Source organism: Crotalus tigris, unplaced genomic scaffold (genome assembly GCF_016545835.1).
Source record: "Crotalus tigris isolate CLP2741 ecotype Arizona unplaced genomic scaffold, ASM1654583v1 scf7180000024374.3283719, whole genome shotgun sequence".
NCBI lineage: Eukaryota > Metazoa > Chordata > Lepidosauria > Squamata > Viperidae > Crotalus > Crotalus tigris.
In genome coordinates this window covers 1,582,612-1,605,335 of record NW_024100544.1, presented here as the reverse complement: position 1 = coordinate 1,605,335, position 22,724 = coordinate 1,582,612, and the positions used below count along the sequence as shown (strand labels likewise).

General features: G+C 36.5%; 1 protein-coding gene across 14 annotated transcripts in view; it reads right to left on the bottom strand.

The window, feature by feature from the left end:
• Nucleotides 1-22,724, bottom strand: part of NCKAP5 (NCK associated protein 5) — a 656,435-nt gene that overhangs the window by 30,576 nt on the left and 603,135 nt on the right. The window contains exon 18 of one of the 14 annotated variants that reach the window (XM_039328229.1): nucleotides 13,788-13,862. The exons of the other annotated variants lie outside the window; for them this stretch is intronic. Coding sequence (XP_039184163.1) covers nucleotides 13,789-13,862 — 74 coding nt within the window. The 3' untranslated portion in view covers nucleotide 13,788. The remainder of the gene's footprint in view (nucleotides 1-13,787; nucleotides 13,863-22,724) is intronic. 14 annotated transcript variants of the gene reach the window in all.

Genomic DNA, 22,724 nt, shown 5'->3' with positions numbered 1-22,724 from the left:
GGTTGGTCTCCAAACATCTAAAACAATTAATTGAACTGAGACTGGTTTAGCTCCTAATTATTTCACAAATATGTCTCTGCTTGTTATTAAGATTACTTGTTACTAAGATAATACTAAGATTATCATGTCATTTTAATAATTAATTTGAAAAAATGACCATATTATTGCTTTATTTGTACTAACCTCTAAAATGAAATCTACCTTTCACTGCTGAAGAATATGTAATAAGATTGCATTTGTACTAGAAATTATGACAGAATCTTCTAGACTAGAAAATATTATAACTGAAAAATAATAGTAATTGAAATTTTCCCTGAGTTAAATGCTTCTTGAAACATCTTAAAACAAATCCAATAAACTAATTAAATAGGCATCATCGTGCATCTCTGGAAAATGTTAGATATCCTTCTTCCTGTATATTATTGGCGCATAGAATACTCAGATGAAAATTATGTTCTTACTAGTTACCAAATGATGCTTAACACAAACATAATTCAGTTTTGGATTTTGTGTGTGTGTGTGTGTGTGTGTGTGTGTGTGGTGCTATGATTTTCCTTTCTCTGATCTACAAAGAATGAAACAACTAATCTAGAGTCATATACGTAGTGCCCTAATGAATGTAACTGTATAATTTTTTATGGCAGTACTTCCAAAAGAAATAAATGGCATTTTTAATGAATATGATATAATCAGACAGGATGTGTTTCAAAGAGATATTTAAGAAATGACATCTGATATAGTTGAATACTATTGAGTAGAAAAATAAGAATGTGACTATAATCTTTCTTGTTTCAGAGGAAGTTTTTGGTAATTTAGGATGACCCTTCATGCCATGATTTTGAATCACAATTCAACATCTTCAAACTTTCTAACATGGATACAGAATGCTTATAATATATCAGTGGTGGCGAACCTATGGCATGGGTGCCAGAGGCGGCACTCAGAGCCCTCTCTGTGGGCATGCGCCATCACCCCAGTCCTAGGCCTTAAGGAGGTTTTATAAAAACCTTTTGCTTTAGGCCACCATCGCCGTCTGCAAAAAAAAAAAAAAGGTTCAATCAATCAGTCAATTTCAACTTCTCATGGGGGAAAAAAAAGATCTTACAAAGTTGGACTTGATTGATTGAACTTTTTAGTCCCACCCAGTCTGCCGTTACCACCGCAGTCATGCCCAGCCAATGGGCCACACCCAGCCAATGGGCCACACCCACCTGGCACCCGACGATGAATAAGTGGGTTTTGGGTTGCAGTTTGGGCACTTGGTGTCTAAAAGGTTCGCCATCACTGTAATATATGAAAAACCAAGAAAGCAAATGGTCTTCTATCATAAAAAATGTACTATAATGAAGAGGTCAAGACAATATTCATTCCCTGCAACAGACCATAGCCCACTATTTCTCTACTGACATTTACAGGTACATGGCATTTACATGGGTTGAAATTTCTCAATCCATTTCTCTAGCCTTGGTAAATATTCTAGTACGGTACACAGATTCATCTACTTCCTCCAGTTTTTGACATTTTGCCACCTTACCATTGTCAGGATGTGCCACCATGAATAAGATTAGGATCCCACCTTATTAAGAGTTTTTCTTTTAGTCTCCCTGCCTCGTTTAGGTCTGCATCTGGGAGGATTTAGGTCATCCAGGAATATCTACAATATGGCATGTATGCTTTGTCACCCAAGTCTTGAAAAGGACTAGGCTTTAACTGACAAGGGTGATTTTTTCCTAGGTCTATCAGAGGGGCTATCTGTTTATTATTGTGGCAGTGACTGACAATGTCGAAGAAAGAGAGGTGGGAGTGAAATGAAGATGGAGGAGAGATGAGGAGCAGCAGAGCAGAGCAGAGCAGAAGCAATGGCTGCAATAACTGGGAGCTGAAATGTTAGCCAAAAGAAGCTGGAGATGAGACTCCAGGGAAGAATGCATTGGTGGGAAACTGAACTCTAGAAGGCAGGCATATAATAGCTGGGGTTGAAAGAAGTTATCTTAGTCCCAGGGCAGGAGAATGCAGGAACATGGCTCATGTTTAGCTTTTCAAAAAGGGAATGACAATTAGCTTGTTTAGGAAATTAGCTACACACTAATATTGTTTCACTGCCTCTTCTCCCTCTCAACCCTTTCAATTCTTCAGAACCCAAAATAGTTCTTGGAATCTTTTCAAAATATAGGGAACAACAGAAACCTACATAGCTAATAGCAAAAAAAACCCACAGAAGTACATTATAGGATGAAAAAACAGTAGTCACCTATAGGCATAAGAACGAATCATAGACGCACAAGAATATAAGCATAAATCATAGGTATAGTGAGTAGTAATAAAAATAAATATGTTATATACAAAAGTATAGCATTCTAGGAATGAAGACAGGATATATATAGAACAAAGTAAAGGAAGTAGAACAAAGTAAATTGCAAGATGAGAGAGGCAATTTCAACGTTAAAATGATACAATAAAAATAATTAAAGAATTTTATACAACACTCTATGAAATAGAAGAAACTGCTCAGAAAAAAATAACGCAATATATAGAAAACGCTAAGCTCAGAGAATTTTAAAAACACGTTAAATGGAAAAATAACAATGATGGAGCTGATGGAAGGTATAAAAAGACAAATGATAAGATACCAGGCCAAATGGGCTACCCGTAGAATTTTATAAATGCCTACAAGACTTACTAAGTCCATTAATGCAAGAAGTGTGTAATGAGGTACTATTAGAGGCCAAATTACCAAACACATGTATAGAAGCGAATATTACTTTAATACCAAAAGAAGAATCAGAGTTGACTTAGATAAAGAATTATAGACCAATATCTCTATTAAATGTGGATTGTAAATTTTTTACTTCAATAATAGCAGAAAGATTGAAGAGATTTTTGATTGAATTTATACAACCAGACCACAATTCTCTTCCTACAAAAGAGGCAGATAAAGAGCAACCTAAGAATGATTTTAGATACTCTGGAATATTACGAAATGCATCCAGGAAAACAAATGGCATTAATTTTTTTAGATGCACAGAAAGCTTTTGACAATGTTAACTGGCAATTTATGGTACAACAACTAAACTATATGGATTTTGGAGAAAATTTTATAAATATAATTAAAATAATTTATCATAGACAAATGCTAAAGTAATTGTAAATGGAGATTTCACAGAGAACTTTAATATTAAAAAAGGCACAAGACAAGGGTGTCCACTATTTCCATTATTATTTATTTTAACCTTGGAAGTGCTAAATGAAAATGTCAGACAGGACACAGAAATTAAAGAAATGGAGATAAAAGACAAAAAATACAAGCTACACATATTTGCAGATGATTTGGTATTTATATTAGAAGACCCATTGGAGACAAGCCCTAAATTATTGACAAAGATTGAAGAATTTGGAGAAGTAGCAGGACTGAAAACAAATAGAGAAAAGACTAAAGTGATAGTCAAAAACCTTACAGAAAAACCAACTGTCAGAAAAAACAGACCTCCAGATAGTTAAGAAAGTTAAATACTTGGGGATATATTTAAGAGCAAGGTGTGCAACAATAAAAGAAGATAATTATGTTAAATTATTAAAACAAATAAAACTAGGCTTGGAAAAATGGAAGAATCTACAACTATCAATATTAAGAAGAATAGCGACGGTGAAAATGAACATTTTAGCAAAACTACTTCTTTTATTCCAAAGTATATACAATAGCTTTAATCATACCATATCACACACTGCACTTTCTGTTAACTATAAGGCAGTACTAGTCAATTTTGCCAAGTTTTGTTCAATCCATACAGTTTTATCCCAAACATGCTCACAGTGTTCTGTTCAAGATAGGATTTAAAATTTAATGGCTACTTTACAAATCAACAAAGTTGCTCATATTTCATCAATTAGGAAGTATAGGCAGTGTACTGAAATGTGCTTAGGATGCCCAGAAACAGTCCATGTAGCATATCATGAAGAAATGTTTAGAAGAAGCATGATTACATTTCAGCAGTCGCTCTGGCTGTTAGGAGTAATGAAGGCATGATGAAGTTAGATGTCCTTAAAGCACAACCAAGTTCTAACTAGAACTTTCAAGTTATTTCAAAGCAATTGTTCTTTGTAAATAAGGTTTTGCTTCTGAGTTGCTGAACTTAGCAAAGGTGTTCCGCATTAGAGTTGTGCAAAGATTGAATTTGCAGATTTTTCAGTTTAACTCAATCTCTATTGAATTTGTTTTACAAATCAAATTAGAATATTGAATCCAATTACAAGCTGATAATTTTACAATTCAATAGCATGCACAAAAGCTATTTTTCTCCAAACAGTTTGGAATCAATATCTTAATTTTCCCATCATCAAACTGAACTGGATCAACAATACAACTCAAATCAAGAATTGAAAGCAGATCAGAATACATCTGCATACTCCTAACACTGTATACGTTCATTTCATACTTAGTTCTGTTGAATACGTTATTATTGAATTAAAGTTTTGGTTCTTGAGTTTATCTTCATTTTGTTATATGCAGAGGAAAGTCATACGTTTGGACAAATATTTTGGGCAAGTTTTTATTTCCACATTACTGATTCTGGAAACCAGATAATCTGAGAAACTCAGTTCATGATGAGGAAGAGTACACAGATTAATATCTCTGGGTCTTTTCAGACATCCTATTGGCAGAACAATAGAACATCTGAACATCCGCAGTAAAGGCACTTTTATTATATATAGTCTTTTCAAAGGAATAGTTATGTTGTTATATTCCCCCAGCACTAAAACTACAATGTTGCAGACTTGTTGTCAAATGTGGTTGTTCTACTGTCACTGCATACTGCTTGTAACCCAAAACACGTGCAATAGAGAAATGGATATGTTTTAAAAAGTTTATTTTTAATTTTAAAATTGATTGCAGATACTGTGTTTCATACATTCTGTATTTCCAAGTTAAATAAATGTACCTAGTCCTTAAAAAAAATTACAAGCAGCAGCAAGGTGACACTCAGGCTTTTGTTTTGAGAAACATCAATCCATTTTATTTGTTTCTGCTTTTCCTCCTGTACCAGCACACTTGTTCAGACAATTAAAAAAAAGAGGTACAAGATAACGCCTACATAGCTTTCTCTTATGGGCTTCACAATGAGAAACACAGTACTAAGCAGCTCCATCAGAGCTGTCCTTTGGAGCAAATGAACCCACCTTATACAAACGGCTCCCAATATGCAACAATAATTTTCTAGGTCTGGAACACATTAGAAATAAGGTATCTTTTTTTTTTTCATTCTCTATGCATGCCTTATCATTTTCAGAAACTGGAGAACTGAAAACTGGAATAACCTTGAAACATTCTTCCTCCCACTGCTGAAATACAGAATCATAGAGTTGGAAAGCTATCTTCCAGTCCAGGGCTTTTCAACTGGTGGTACGCGTACCATTGGTAGTACTTCGGCACCTGGTAGGTGGTATGTGACCTAGGCAAGTGTAGCGGGGGGGGGGATGAGCTGAAGTGGCGGCAGCACCAGAGAGGCCTGGGGGAGAGTCAGCTGGAACTGCGGTGCTGCTGGGGCTCTGCTGAGAACCCTGAATTGGCGCACGAAGCTCCAGCTGATCAGCGCGTCCAGCAGCCTCTGCTATCACAGGGAGCAGCAGACTTGCTCTCATTTTCATTGTCCTTTTTGGCCTATGATGCCCAGGATGGGACAACCTATTTTAACTGGGATCCTTCCTCTTATATTAGTGCTAGATTTACATTTACATTTACAAACAAACGAGTACAACTAAATGTATAAATGATGTATTCACAAATTTTGTGAAACTTGTAAGTTCTATCAGCACCACTATTCCTTGAATATCAAATGTGTGATGACTTGTGATCCATACACTTTTCCGGATTCTCCTTTGATCATTCTAGAAGCAAGCCATCTAGCTTAATCTAATCCTCACACTAACTTATTAAAATAATACCTTATCATATCAAAGATCTTCTGACTACCTGTCTCTTTCCTATTCCATAAGCAGGAATGGCAGCAGTAGTAGTGACAAAGGGGAAGGAGGATGTTTTCCTTCTTGTACTTTCCTAGTATATTGTTTAGTAATGCAGCATGATTGGGAAGTACCAGCCAGTAAAATTTGACATCTTTCTAAAGGTCTATCTAACTACTATAGGTAGTCCTCGGTTAACAACTGTAACGGGGACCAGAATTTCCCAATTGCAGTGCAGTTGTAAAGTGTAATGACATATGTTTACATCACTTAGTGCCAGCAAATTCAACATTCCCCATTGATGTTGTTAAGTGAGGATCATAGCTTGTTAAGCAAATCCCAGGCAGCTCACAAGCTAGAAAGGTAAGTGGCTGCTGCTGGGTGGGGAAGACTGCACAGATGATTAGCAAGGCACAAGCACAGATGATAGTGGCTGCTACCAGGTGGGTGAGGAGTGTGGTCAGCCAGCAAAGTGTGTGGTATGAGTGTGCCAAGATTGACAGCTATCAGGTAGGAGAGGGCGCATAGGTGGCCCATGAAGCACTGCATGAACATGGCGAGGTCAGGTCTCTCTCTCTCTCTCTCTCTCTCTCTCTCTCTCTCTCTCTCTCTCTCTCTCTGTGTGTGTGTGTGTGTGTGTGTTGCTGGAGGAAGAGAGTATAAACAACCAGTGACCTATTGAGTTTGCTTGTGGGAAGCCAGCAGGGAAAGTTGAAAATGGCAATTACATGGCCAGGGGATGCTGTATCCATTGTTAAATATGAGTCCGCTGGCAAGTGCTCAGATCATAATTACATGACCACTGAGATGTTGGCATGGCCACAACTCTGATAACCTGTTGTAAGTACCACTCATTCAGTTCTATAACTTCAAATGGTCGCTGAACAGGGGTCATTAAATGAGGACTACCTGTAAACATATTACATGTGTAAAGAATGTCACTGTGTCAGAGGGAAAGTGAAGGAAAAAGTCGTTTTGCTTCGTCCCTTCTTTATTACTGTCTCTATTTGCAGCTCATCAGAAACAGAGAGGAAGCTATTTTGGTGGCTGGGACGCTGCTGAGATTGTTTTGTGAGGAAGAGGCAGTAGGCAGAAACAGAAGGCGAGAAGGTGACAGATCATCTTGATCTAAGCCTAAATGGGTGTTTATGGAAAGACGCAGGAATGGTTTTCTATAGAGTCTGAATTTCTGAACAGGCCCTGGGAAAACTTTGCCAGCATTAGAATCAATCAACCTGACATTTATTTCTGAAAGCAGGAAATAAGGGCATCACTGTTTTTGAAATCATAGTCTCAGGGAATGTGGGGAGGGTACTCTCCAGATTTAAAACATTGTGATGGAAATTATATGTTATTCCTACAAAAGTAAGAGAGATAATAGAACTTAGGATCTGAATTGGCAATGCACAGCTGCAAATTTCCCGTGTAGAGGAAAAAAAGGTGGAAATTTTTAAAGAGTTGCAACATAAGATATGAAACAGCTTTTTGTTGTTTCAATATGCAGTGATTTTTAAAAAGGTAAAAGAAACCTAATATTCAAATCTGAAGTGAAAAGTTGATACAAAGAGCTACTAAAAATACAAAAATACTCAGCAGTTCATTTTCAATGCTATACACAATTCTCATTAATGCAAGCTATGAAATGTATTTGCCACTCATCATGCTGTGAACATAACTCTCATATTAGTAGATCAGTAATTTCCTATTCCTTTCTTCATAATATTTAACGGCTTAATGTAGAGCATATCAATGTTATAAATGAAGAAGGTACATTTCAGCTGCAAAGCATTAAAAAACTCAATTCCCTGAAATATTTTAGCATTATTCATGTAATTTGACTTGGCTGATCAGATTCTCTTTTCTGAATCAAAATATTTTTCCAATCCTGCATTAAAGAGGAGGGAGTAGATATAACTTTCAATGGTGCTATTTCCTACCTCTCTTATCTTGATTGACTTAATTCTATATTTATTGTATTCAATTTACTTTTTATCTTTTTTATTAGCAATAACATCTGTGCAGTTAATAACATTATAACATTCTCTTACAAACATTCTATATAATATTTGTCATTTGTTGCTTTGCATTTCGGTTCTACCCCATGTTGGTTGTATTGTTTATCTTTATACAACCTGGCCTGGCTGAGGAATTCTGGGAGTTAAAGTCCACAAGTCATAAAAGGGCCAAGTTTGAAGACCCCTGATACAGCACAATAGATAACAAAATGAAAATAAATCCCTCATGATTTTACAGGTACAACTATTTTGTTTAGTACCACTGAAAGTTACAATGCTTAAAAAAAACCCCAGCTTTATGGCCAATCCTTACATTTATGTCATTGCAATATCCTACGGTCACGTGATCATCATTTGTGTGCTTCACAATTGGCTTCTGAGAAGCAGATTTAATGAAGAATGCAGAAATAAAATTTCAAATCAGTCACATCACATCTCATTAACAACTGCAGTGATTAGCTTAATGGCTGAAGTGGAAGTGAGGTTGTAAGCCCACTGTGGTCATATGAAGTTTCACTTATTGTCCCTAGTGTTTATCAATGGTGTTGCCAGTTTCAATTGTCGTTATTAAGCAAGGACTACCTGCATTTAAGTTTTCATTTACAGCCCAAGAAGACAAGGTGAGAAATCACAGAAACCTTAATTTCTTTTAGAATATATTTAGTGCATCTTTGCTTCTGTGTGTATGTGTGTGTGTATGGGGGGGGGGGAATTGCATGTTACAGAATTAAAGGAACTGGGGTGTATTTTGAATTAATTGCAAAGTCCTAACTTTTGCCACATCAGAAAGATTCAATATGTATGATTGTCACTGTATACTATTGTCAATCTAGTTCCCTCTAAACATCTTAGATTGTGGCCCAATTAAGATGCATAATAGCTAGAGATAATGGGAACAATAGTCAGAATATTTTGAAGAGTTTTGAAAATACTTGGGAAAAATAGCATTTCTTATATTCTTTAATATTTTGCAGCAATAGCATTTAGACTTATATACTGTCCCATAACATCTTACAGCAATCTTTTGGCAGTTTACAATGTCAGCATTATTTGCATATCACTCCCAACAATCTGGGTCCTCGTTTTACCAACCTTGGAAGAATGGAAAGCTGAATCAACCTTGAGCCACATAAGGATCTAACTCCAGACTATGGGCAGAGTTAGCCTGCAATGCTGCACTTAAACACTGTGCCACCAAAGTTCCTGTGAGTTATTTTATATCTGGATTATAACAGAAAATATGATTAAGGATACCCTGTAAATAAAAAGCTGGATCTAGATGCCTTTCCATTTATGAGCACCTTGCCCGAGCAGAAATCTGTCAAAATAGTCCCACTAGTGAAAAAGTATAGAGGGATTATTATTTATTTAGCATATGGCGTATCATACATGGACTAGCAATCTATATTAACATTTCAACTAGATTAGTAGAACCCAATAAAATACAAATGTTAAAACGATGTATGTTCAAATATCAATGTCTAGACCATCTAACCAGTGGTGGGATTCAAATATGTGAACAACCGGTTCTCTGTGTGGATGCCACTTCCGGAAGTCCATTCTGGACCTGGGCAACAAAAAATTAGCTACCAGTTCTGCCGATCTAGTGTGAACTGGCTGAATCCCACCACTGTATCTAACCATTGAAACTCAGCATCGTTTACATTTTTTAAAAAAATTAAAAAATCACCGGTATATGCCCTCAGCTTATAGCTGCTCATGATATGATCTATTGTTTGGCATGGGACACTGCAGTCACACTGAGAGGTACATGCCCCATTTATAAAGACAATCCCGGAAGATGCAAATCCTATTCAGGATTGTCCATTGCTGACGTGGTAGTTCAAAAGCCTGGCACCTTTTTGTGGAGTCATTTATATGATTTCCTATGTCTAGGTGTTCAGTGACCCATTTCGCTTTCCATTGGGAATCAATGTTAAAAATGTTTGGCAAATGTTTTGTGCAAGCTCCAGTGGGGGCCTCCTGGATTTGAGTCTTCCTGCTGATAAATGAGAAAGGTCAGCATGCATTGGTAGGAGTGAGTTGTAAATGGCATTTAACTGTTGAAAAGAAGGGATCTGAAATACATAGCTAAGAAACTAAAGGCTGGCAACATGATATCCATGCTGTGTAGAACTGTAGTATTCTAAAACAATCTTTCTGAAACAAAGAATCTGACACCAAGTAGTTTACATACAGCACATTTTTTAAAGACATGTGTTTATTTATATATCCAATTTCTATGGCTAACTATTTCAAACAAGAGACTCTAGGCCAGGGGTAGGCAACCTTGGCTCTTTTATGACTTGTGGACTTCAACTCCCAGAATTCCTGAGCCAGCCATGCTGAGGGGAAAGGGAGAGGTTTCCAAGCTGAGACAAGCTGCCTCAGGAATTCTGGGAGTTGAAGTCCACGAGTCATAAAAGAGCCAAGGTTACCTACCCCTGCTCTAGGCACAACCTGTGTTCCAGGATGTGTCTTTGCTTTGTTGTACACCAGATTCTCCCCAGATGGAAGCCTTAAACCCTTAAAAGTTGTGGCCACTTTAGCCATGGCTGAGATTTCTGGGAATTGAAGATTTTTTAAGACATAAAAGGACATAAGGATATAAAACATAAAAAGGACATAAAAAGGGACATAAAAGGACATAAGATATAAAAGGTGTAAGGATGGCTGGTCCTTTCCTAAGCATCAACTGTTGTGAAAATATGAGATAGGAACTTCAAGAGAAATGTCTGTCTTCCTGCACTGACATATTTAAATTTAAGTCTTCGTTTGTAAAATGTAGAATTTTCAAGGTGGAAACAGTATAACTAGTCCCAAATTTGACGATTAGTGTAATTTAGACAGCACTTTGTGCTAATATGATACATCTGAAAAATCTCAACCCTAATGAGACATTTTTAAATTATTAAATCCTCATCAAGTCATTCATGTGAACAAAATCCCTTAGTTTTCCTAGAATGAAGCCATTTGAAATGATAGCCAAATCAGTCGTGACTACTATATATATACTATATATATATATATATTTGTTTGTTTTCTGAGGTTTTTGCGGGTGTTTGTATGTAGGTCTTTGGTTGTTCGGGTATATATATATACACACACACACACTTTTATTTTGTTTTCTTTTTAATATTTCTTGCCATCTGTACTTGCTAGGTTTTTTTAAAAATTGCAAGGTGTGGTAATAAAGAATATCAAATCTCCTTACTAAATCATCTCTATGATATAAAAAAACCATGCTGTGGCACAAGAAAAGGAAAATGGAACAAATTGAAAGCTACACTTAGATGAATTTAAGTCTCTTTAGGTAACTAAGAGCTGTATTCCAATTACTGATAAAGTAAAAGGTAAAAAGGAAAGAAAAACAAATCAGAAGAGAAGCCAGAATAGAATTAGGATTGAAATGTGAACTGAAAAATTTCTGGACCACTTAGACCAGAGGTGTCAAACTGCTGGCCCACAGGCCGGTTGCATCATATGGAGGCCACGTCCACCCCAGCTCCGGCAAGTTTGACACCTGTGTCTTAGACTATGCACTAAGAGAAAGCCAAATGGAAGATGATCTTGAAAATGGGAGATTGTGAGTTCAAGTCCTGCCTTAGGGGTGAAAGCCTGCTGTTGATTTTGGGCTAGTCATTCTTTCAGCTCAACTCAACTCACAGAGTTGTTGCAGTGGGAGAAATAGGAGAAGAATGTACTGGATATGTTCGCTGCCTTGAGTTATTTGTAAAAATAATAAAAGCTGGATATAAATAAATAAAGGAATAAATAAATACCAAAGCGACAAGGGGAAAAAATGTATCTTAAATTCAAAACAAGGAGAAGGCATGTATGAAAGATGCAGGCAGATATCTCCCAAATTCACATAATTATAAGGGGAGGAGAGAGATTAAAGTATAACGAGGCTTGCAAGAGATTCTGTTACTAGTCATTGTCGATACAAATACTTCAATGTATGCATTTATTATTTATTTATTAAATTTAATTTAATAAATTTAAGCTCTTGTGGAAGGTCAGGAGAGTTGGAGTCAAACTCACTCCAGGAGGGAAGATGTATGGAGTTAATTTCTTGGTTTGGTTTATATATAATAAGACTGAGACAAGTCTTAAATTAGCTCAACCAGAAGATATATCCTCTCAGGTGAAGAAATACAGATTTTTATAAGATGTAGTGAATGTCAGCCCTTTCTCTACTGCCACAGTTCAGTCTTATTTGTTGCTCAGTGGTTTGCCTAGTTTCTCATTGACTTCCATTATTTCAAGCTAAGCCTCTTGACTTTATTGGTTTCTGAGTAAAATCGCCTTACAACCTAAAAGTCACTCTTACAGCCAATCAGATCTGTTTCCCCTTCACTTGCAAATTGTACTGGGGCACAGTTAAAGCTCTTTCCAAAATGTGATCTATGACTGTGGAAAATGACAAGGAAGTTGCTGAGCTGCATAGTGACCTCAATTTGGTCTGTGTGCTTGATTTTTCTCTTATTGTTGTAGTATTTCCTTTAATTAAAAGCCACTGTTAATGGAAAAATGATAGGGAAATGCCATGGTAATTGTTACTTGTAATTGTTAATTGTTACTTGTGCTATAGTGAATTGATAAAATTAATTCAGTGTTTTGTAAAAGTTGTAAGGAAAGGCAGGATTTTTTCTATTAACACTGGATTATACTAATGCATATCTGAATGTTAGGGTCAACTGTTCTGATGAGGTTAAGAGCTATGTTGGTGGTAGCGCATTCTACCAGAAGGATCACCCATGTCAGATAGATCTTAGGCGAAGAGCCAGATTAAGCATATCTACCAACCCATTTAATATGATGAGAAAACAAAAAAAGAATCCTATGCTAGATTGATTATCAACTAGTGCTAAAGACAAAACTGAACAGTGGAAACACCATCAAAGCTAAGGGGCCATAGGAGAAACTGGGACTGTTTTAGAGGGCCGAACCTATGTAACCTGATTTGATGCCCTCAAACTCCATCACCTCAAATCTTCAATGCAACTCTGAGCACTGCGCAGATGCAGAAACGTGTTTTCTCTCCTTGTCCTCCTGCTGCCTGAACGAACACATGGTGATTGTGCAGAGCTGGATCCAACACAGCTTTTTCTTTTGCCACCTGTAGCATGCTTATTTACATTTAATTTCTAATTTCTGATTGACCTCACATGGTCTGGACAAGAACAACCAAAAAGCCAGATGTGGCCTCTCCACTGTAAAATGCTGAGTTCTGATCAAAGGTATCCTGGGCCATACATGTGATATGATACATTTCTGGACTTCTAGTAATAACTGTCCAAGCTGAATTGAGCAGTTTGGAACAAAAACAATAAAACGAATGACTATTCACTATGTATTGCAACCCTGTAGTGATATTGATACTTTATACCTGCCCTGCAGAACTGGAGGCAGAGGTTTGTTTCAAGATAAACAGATTGTCAAAGAAGAAAAGCATACACTGGGTTATTATATAAAACACAGCCAAGAATGAGCATAGAGGCAAGTTAAAAATTGGAACTTATTGAATATACAGGAAATAAAATATGAATATCAACATCTAATAAAAACCTAAACAGAAAAATAATGACATGATAAATTTCTACAAAAAAATCAATGGGAAAGTGGATAAAGGTAAAACCTGGGAATGGCTTACAACTGGTACATTAAAAAAGAAACTGAAGGCTTGATTTTGGCTGCTCAAGAGCAAGCTATTCCAATTAATGCAATCAAGGCCAGAATTGAAAAATAGTCAAATAGTTCAGAGTGCAGATTGTGCCAAGAGGCAAAAGAAAGAATAGATTATATGCTTACTTCATGAAAGAAGATTGCACAAACTGATGATAAACCATGACATAGCACAGACACCAGAATGATTCACTGGGAGATCTGTAAAAATGATTAAAAACTGGTGAGAACACAGAGTGAAAAACTAGTAAAAAAAATCATCAGATTAAAATAGTATAGGATTTCTGAATACAAACTGATAAAGTCTTAATTCTTAGCACACCAGATTAAACTGTGTTTGAAAAGAAGAAAGTGTGGATAATTGATGTACCTATATAAGGAGAAAATATAATAAAAGACAAAGAATTGGAGAAGTTCACAAAGTGTCAAAATCTGAAAATCCAAGTTCAAAGATTATTGCATAAACTATCTGTGCTGGGCCCAGTGGTTGGCACACTAGATATCGTACAAAAAAATCTGGGACAGCACTTAGAATTTCCAATTGTCAATTACAGAAGACCACACTGCTTGGATTTGCACATATACCATGCCAATACATTATGATATCCTAGATTTTGAAGAAAAACTTGATGTATTTGAAGGACAAAACCAGCTAAAGACCAGCTAAGGAACTGGCAGCTGTGATTTCACATTTTTGTGCATAAAACATCTGGGATCATCAAGTTTTGGGAAATTAGCAGATTAAGATCTTATGAGACTTTAAGATCCAAAGAGGCATCTTGTTCATGACTGATATAACAATTATTGAAAAGAAAAAAATATCATACATTGATATTGATATACAGGATGATGCTAGGATTAATGAAAAACAATTTGAAAAAAATATGAAATACAGGATTTGCAGATCAAAGCTGAACATTTTTGGAAAAAAATCCATTGTTAGACCAATTGTGATTGGAGCCTTCAGAGCAATATGAAGGCTCCAATCATATGAGCCGAGGTGGCGCAGCAGTTAGAGTGCAGTACTGCAGGCCACTTTAGCTGACTGTGTTCAGCAGGTCAGCGGTTCAAATCTCACTGACTCAGCCTTCCATCCTTCCAAGGTAGGTAAAATGAGGACCCAGATTGTTGGGGGCAATGTAATATATATATATATATATATATATACATACACACATTGCTTACTGGTGTGCTTGCACTTAAAGCGGTATATAAGTCTCATAAATAAATAAATAAATAAATATCTCATTGATAACAATTTTGAACAGGATGAATTGGCTAAAAAGAGGATTAAAAATTTTACATTTACTCTTTATGGATGATTTCAAATTATTTGGAATGAAGACTGAACTGGATTCTTTGCTACAAAGAATTCAGCAAAGGTATTGGAATGCAATTTGGCATTGACAAGTGTGCGACCACAGCCATAAAAATAGGCAAAATTGTTGAAGATGATGAAATACAACTTGATAATAAAGATTTGATAAAGGGCAGTAGCACCAGAAAAAGGCTACAAATATGTTGGAGTTTTGTAAGATTCTGATTTATTATAAAACCAAATAAAAGAATTAATTCTATCAAATATAGCAATTGAGTTCATAAAATTTTGAAATCAATGGTGGAAACTTCATTAAAACAATCTATACATAGGCAATCCCTTTTATTTGATATATAGCAGCAACTTGATAGAACATGATCACTTGGATCAGAAAACAAGAAAATAATGACGATATGTTCTACACTTACAAAGCAATATTGATCATTGTCTTTGCCAAGAGGGGCAGAGGATTCCTACAGGTGAAATAAGCTATGGAGGAAGAAAAGCATGGTTTGAATGATTCCCATCAAGAAAAGTGAAGACCCCTTTTTGAAGGAAGTCAAGCAAGACTTCTTGAAAACAAAAAAAGGTGAAAGCTGAGTAGAAAAGAAACAACTGAAAACTGGAAGAATAAGCCAATGCACAGTCAATATTTGAAAAATATAAAAGTAAAAACCAATAACACCACCACATAAAGTTGGTGAAGATTGGGAGTGTTAATGAAATAGAAGGCTTTATTTTAGCAGCTTATCAACAAGTCTACCAACTAATTGCTAAAAGAGAAAATTCAGCATGTACAACACAACACCCAGTGTCACCTTTGTAGTGAAAAGGATGAAACAATTGATCATCTGATCAGGGGCTAATCAAAATTGCAGATTACAAGCAGCATCATGACTGATTATGCCAAAAATTACCAAAATTATTACCAAGTTGCCAAACTTATTCATTGGGAACTTTGTCAGAAGTTTGATTAAGAACCACTAGGAGTTGAGAAGGTTTTGGAAAATGAATGGGTTAAGAACTTATTGGATTTTAAGATTCAAACAGACAGGGATCTTGTTTATAACATGCCTAATATAACAGTAATTGAAAAGAAGAAAGTCTGATTCATTGATGTTGTTATAGTGAGTGATGCTAGGATTGAAGAAAAACAATAAAAAAAAATGTGAAGTACCAGGACTTGTAGATCAAAATCTTAAGAGAAAAGAAATTTGCTGTTATACCAACTGTGATTGGAGCCCTCTAAAACAGTGGTTCTCAACCTTTTTAATGCCGCGACCCCAACCGGTTGTAAGTCGAGGACTACTCAACTGGTCGTAAGTCGAGGACTACTCAACTGGTGCAGCACCGTTTGCAGAATGGGACTTTTGGCGGGCTCAGCAGGGCAGAGACAGCCTGGACAATTCCTATTGGCTTTTGAAAGCCAATAGAATTAGACTCTATTCAAGAGAGTCTATTCTATTGGCTTTCAAAAGCCGATAGAATAAAAGGGAGTAGCACAGCTAAGGAAAAGGGGGGGGGGAAAGGGTGGACTGCATTGTTTGGCGACCCCCGTGAAATGGTCGTTAGACCCCAAATGGGGTCCCGACCCACAGGTTGAGAATCACTGCTCTAAAAGATTCCCTTGATATTTAGAAATGTTGATGGCAATTCCCTGCCATGCAGTTACTAGAGGCCCCAGGGCTCTTCTCCTCTCCTTTAGCAAAGAAGTGGGCATTGCTTCAGAGAGAGTGCCCTCAAAGCATAAGTTAGTATCCGTGAAATACCATTATATTGGATCTGTATTGTCCATTTTAACTGAACTATGCAGAACTATACCACACTGCTTTTTTTTTTTTTTTTAACAAGCAGGAGAAACTCATTATGACCATCATGACACCTGTATTTTTTTCTAAATCTCCAGTTTTTGGAGTGGTGGGATTCTGGTCACGTAACACTTTTAGTTTTAAACAGACCTCATTATAGATCTAAATTGCTTTATGGAACCATGGCTTTTTAAATTCTTGGTTTTTTTTTCCTTTTCTCTCTGTGTGAATGACATTTTGGTTAAGATGTGCTTTTCATTTAAAAATGTGAACAATTGCAGCATTGAATGCATATTACGATGCTGGGTTAAATAAGAAATTCAGAAACAACCAGTTTTTTGCAGACATTGCTGCTCATTTGTCATTCTAAAAAGTTTAATTCAAATAGGCAAATCCAATGTGTTTTATTGAAATTTCATTAGATAGCAAAAGCCAATGTCAAATAACATAGAGTTAGGCAATCTGGGACACCCTGGATATTTTGCACTACAAATCCCATCAATCTCAGTCAGTCTGGACTGTAGAAAACCATTGGTATCGAAAACACCTGGAATGTCCCAGGCTGGTTATCCAAATTTTAAACTCGTCAGTTTTAAAATGTATTTACACAATGTTGATATGAACAGTATACCTATAAACTAATGAGGCATTTGCTTGCCTTCCCACCCTGGCAGGGCATTTTGGATTATTTTAGTTACTTTTTATGCAACATTTGATTTGCACATCCTAGAGATTTTCTGGATTGAAGGAATACACCATGAATTAAAAAAAAATCCTACATTCTTAGAATAAAAGAAATGCAACAGTTGGTAGGAACCTAAGAGGTTATCAAGTTCAACTCTTTACACACTGCAGTGCAGGATTACTTCGCCATCCCCAACAGATGACTATCTAGCCCCCGGCTGAAAAATGCCAGTGAAGAAACCACTCCATGTGGTAATCTCTTAGACTGGCTGATCTCTTTTATTGTCAATAGGTTCTTCTTATGGAACAACTCTGATTATTGATCTGAGATCCTGAATTTAAGAAAATGATGTTCTTATATTTGATACAATTTGCCATGCTTGGATAATGTCAGGTACGCTACTAGACCAGACCAGGAAATATAATTATATGTGTAACTTCTAAACAATTTAATATATTTAATGGGAAGTTAAGTTCTTGAGTCAAATCATTTACCCTTTGTAACGAATTATGTAACACTATTTTCTTTTCTTTTACAACTCTGAACTCCATTTCTTCATGTAGCTCATTAAGGAAAATAAAAAACTACAAATATGAGTCAGCTACAAACAAGAGTAATGCCCTTTAAAGATCCAAACAAGATTTAGAAGGTCTGAGTTTAAATCATATCTGAGTCAAATAATCTCCCCAGAGCAACATCTTTTAGTCTAGGGCACAGGTCGGCAACCTGCGGCTCCGGAGCCGCATGCGGCTCTTTGAGCCTTCCCCTGTGGCTCCCAGCCTCCTCTGCCTTTGCAGAGAGAGACAGAGACAGAGAGAGGAATTGCACTTCCCTGCTTCTCTCTCTCTCTCTCTCTCTCTCTCTCTGTGTGTGTGTGTGTGTGTGTTTTGTGTGTGTGTGTGTATATATGTGTAAAAGAGAGTGCACTCACATTGTTCTCTGAGGAGCTGAAAAGCTTTCTGGGCGGAGCTCCTCCCTTTGCTGCGTCTCAGCAGGAAGCAGGAAGGGCAGGAGAGAGCTAGCTAGCCCAGCTAGGCTGACTCAGGAATTCTGGGAGTTGAAGTCCATGAGTCATAAAAGAGACGAGGTTGCCTATCCCTGAGATTGTTGGAGAACAACTTGAAGCTTGCCAGGTGAGCAGCAGATGGAGGGGGGAGAAAGAGAGAGAGAGAAAGAGAGAGCGAGAGGGAGGGGGAGAGAGAGAGGAAAGAGAGAGAAAGAAAGAGAGTGGGGGAAGAGGAGTGGCAGACCAAGGGCAGAGAGGGAGGGAGGGAGAGAGAGAGAGAGACCCTTTTGACATCTAAAATGAAGATAACACTGCATATATCCTTTTTTTACCTGTGTGTGTATGTAATTTTATTCTCTTAAAGCATTCTCTCGGTGATCATTGTTTTAATAGTATGGATATTCCCAAGAGTCATATTTTTACTTTTATTTTTAATGTGTGTGTGTGTGTGTGTGTGTGTGTGTATACACATACACATACACATACACAAACACACTCTCTCTCTCTCTCTCTCTCTCTCTCTCTCTCTCTCTCTCTCTCACACACACACACACACACACACACCTATAATAAAGATAAAAAAGGATATATGCAGTGTTATCTTCATTTTAGATATCAAAAGGATTTTGCGGCTCCCGGTGTTTTGTTTTTGGTGGGAAACGGGTTCAAGTGGCTCTTTGAGTGTTTTGGGTTGCCTACCCCTGGTCTAGGGAACCCCTCTTAACAGATGAAACAGAAGAGGTAGGAACCATATGAAAGGTGAGATAGAAATGAATAAACATGTGTGCACATATGCATTAATGTGATCTGAGACACACCCCTTCTCCCATGATCACATTACTTCTACGACAATTTTTCATATAGTAACTGTAGTAAATATTTTATGTAATTAATTGAAGGATTGAATAATTTTGACCTGGGGGACAGAATTTATTTGTGATACAGATAATAGATTCTAAAACCTGTTTTACATAAGGGAAGAGATTATGGATGTTGATATTAACTTCAAATAGTACTTTTTAATGGAGGGATGCTATTTATAGTCATAGCATATCATTCTTCGGATTACTTCAAAGTATCTCAGATACAAGCCTATGCCCAGATTTTCTCTTGTTTAAAATACATGCAAATATGCACAAATACAGAGTGAATTTTGGAATACCAGCCTGGTTCAGTGTTCACAAAGTCCTTCCTAGCCACTATAAATTATTATGAGGAAAGAAAGTGCTTAAAAGTTTATTTCATTCTTCCCTACAGCCTGCATGAGATTTTTCAATCTGGACATCAATAAAAACTAATGATGCATGCAGAAAAAGAAAGTACACTGCATATATCCCTGAAGTTAGGAACAGAGAAAAGCACTTAAGGAAAAAGAAGAGAAACACACACACACACACACACAGAGAGAGAGGGGGGGAGGGAGGGAGAGGGAGAGAGAGAGAGAGAGAGAGAGAGAATCTCATATTCATATCAGGAATCTTTCTGCTCTTGCCATTTTTAATGGAAATTCCATTCAACTGCTTAACAGGACTGTAAAACGGTTAATTATTCAGACACACACAAACCCATAATGGCTATACGGTGTTGATAAAAATCCAAGATTGGTATGAGTCTCCTCATAATGAACATGTTCACACTATTTTCTTCTTACACACTTAAGCACAAATCTAAAACACATATGTGTGCACACACTCAAACATATATTCTCTGTATATATTGTCACATCATATGACTTAATTTTTTTAAAAAAATCTAGGTAATTGGAAATATCAGCAGCAAAGACTATATCATTTCCCACTATACCATCATGACCAAAAGAATTACGAAGTAATTTAAATATCATAAATCAAGCAATTAAAGCTTCAAACTAAAGAAAACCCTGACACATAAATGCTTCTGTTACTAGTAGGTAATTTTAATGTTTGAAATGTAATTCCTAATGTTACTTTAATGCTGAATTTTGAACATTAGTATAATTTAAATATGTATCTTAATCAGAGTGGTTTATCTGTCCTATATACAGCTAATGTCTAGCTTCCAGCTTTAAAACATTTTTTCTTTCTGATAATTTGCATTATGATAATTTTGTATGCTTAAGTGAGGGATGGAGAAGTTGATGAAATTATACATTTTTATGTCTGCAATCGATTTTAAAACTTCTGTGAAGTAATGTACCTTTCTTATACATTTATTCTTTTTAAATTCTTTAATTATTGAAAAATATTAATGTTCAATTTCAGCTGTCAGAAATGAAAGCTGGAATTGAACAATATTTAACATGTTTTCCAAGGAATGTTCAGTTACTTAGACTACAACCGTATTTGCAGTGTAAGTTAAATTTTTAAAGGAGTCAGTAAGCTTTATCTTCAAACCAAGTTTTTGACAATAAATGTGATTTGCCTTAGTCCTAATGCATCCTCTTCCGGATTGAAATAATCTCCATTGGGTTCCAGAACTTTTTTCATTAAATGTGCAGGTAGTTCTTGACTTACAAGCATTCATTTACTGACACTGGAAAAAGTGACTTATGACTGGTCCCTGCACTTATAACGGTAGCAGCATCCTCTTCGTTGTGTGATCAAAATCTGGGTGTTTAGAAACCAGCATGTATTTATGACAGTTGCAGCATCCCGTCATCACATGATCACCATTTGTGACTTTCCAGCCAGCTTCCAACAAGCAAAGTCAATCGGGGAAACCAAATTTGCTTAATGACCGTATGATGCATTTAAAAACTGCAGTGATTTGCTAATTTGCTTACCGGTAGCAATAGAAATTCTGTCCCAGTTGTGGTCATAAGTCAAGGACTACCTGTACTACAGCCTGCTAATACATTATGCCTTCTCAAAATTGTTATTTCTGATAAAAGAATTATGCTGGTTATTAATGAAGAGTATGAATGTGGATAACGCCACAGAAGCCTAGGTGTATAGCTTAACTCAAAGATCTACTTCAACATTTAAACCTCTCAGTGTGTACCAGTTACTAAAAGCTCCATGAACTGGTTTCAGTTGTCTTACTCGAGCATACAAAGCTGTAAAAAAAAAAAAAACCCAAAACAAAACAAAACCCCTTTGCAATTCATTTTGGTCACTATATATACTTTATACAGGTAGTCCTCAACTTACAACAGTTCATTTAGTCCCAAAGTTACAATGGGACTGAAAAAAGTGACTTATGACCTTTTTCACACTTATGCAGCATCCCCATGGTCACCTGATCAAACTTCAGCAACTGACTCATATTTTGGATGGTTGCAGTGTCCCAGGTTCATTGCAACCTTCTGACAAGCAAAGTCAATGGGGATGCCAGATTCACTTAACAAGCGTGTTACTAACTTGACAACTGCAGTGATTCACTTAGGAAATGTGGCAAGAAAAGTAGTAAAATGGGGCAAAATTCCTTAGCAACAGGAATTTTAGGTCAATTGTAGTTGCAAATAGAGGACTACCTGTAATGAGAAAAATTGGGTGCCTTATTTATTTTATTGATTTATGTGGCTACGCATCTCACTTATTTGCCGTTGCCATTTACAATGGCAAATAAAAACACATACAGTATAATACAAAAAACAAAACATACAGTAGCTGGGAATCATTAAAAAAAACCACCTTTAACATATCTGGGGTCCCAGTTCAGGCCCAAACCAAGTTTTTAAGGCCTTACAGAAGGCCAAGAGGAATGAGGTCAATCTACTCTCAGGGGGGATAATGTTTCAAAGGGCAGGAGCCATGGCAGAAAAAGCTTTCCTTCTGGGCTCTGCCAGTTAACACTCCTTATCTGATGGCACACAATAACCACCATTACTGTTTGCCGTTTTAATGTTAGCCATCAAATAAGAAAGAGGGTTTTTTTTTAAAAAAAGCTTTTGGGGTTGTTTCTTTTTTTTTTTTTCTTCCCTAGCTTATTTTATCCTGCTCTTAACTGCATAAATGAACAGCTGAGCCAGAAAAAAAAAAGAGAGAAGCAGAAAAGCCAAAAGCCTATTTCCTTCCATTCTGGTTGATGAAATAAAACAGAAGGATGTCAGGAAGGTCAGCTTGTGTCTTTCCAATATGTAGAGTCAAGTACTATTGTTGTTTGCAATAGTACTTTGCAAAAGCAAAAGCTCGCAGGAAGATTCTTATATTAGCTAGTAGGGGGAAACACTCATGCCCTTCTTCTTCAAATGTATCCCCTAATTTTCTGTTACCTAATTACCTTGATTGTTTACAGAGCTCCACTAATAAGCAGCTGCCATTCTTCT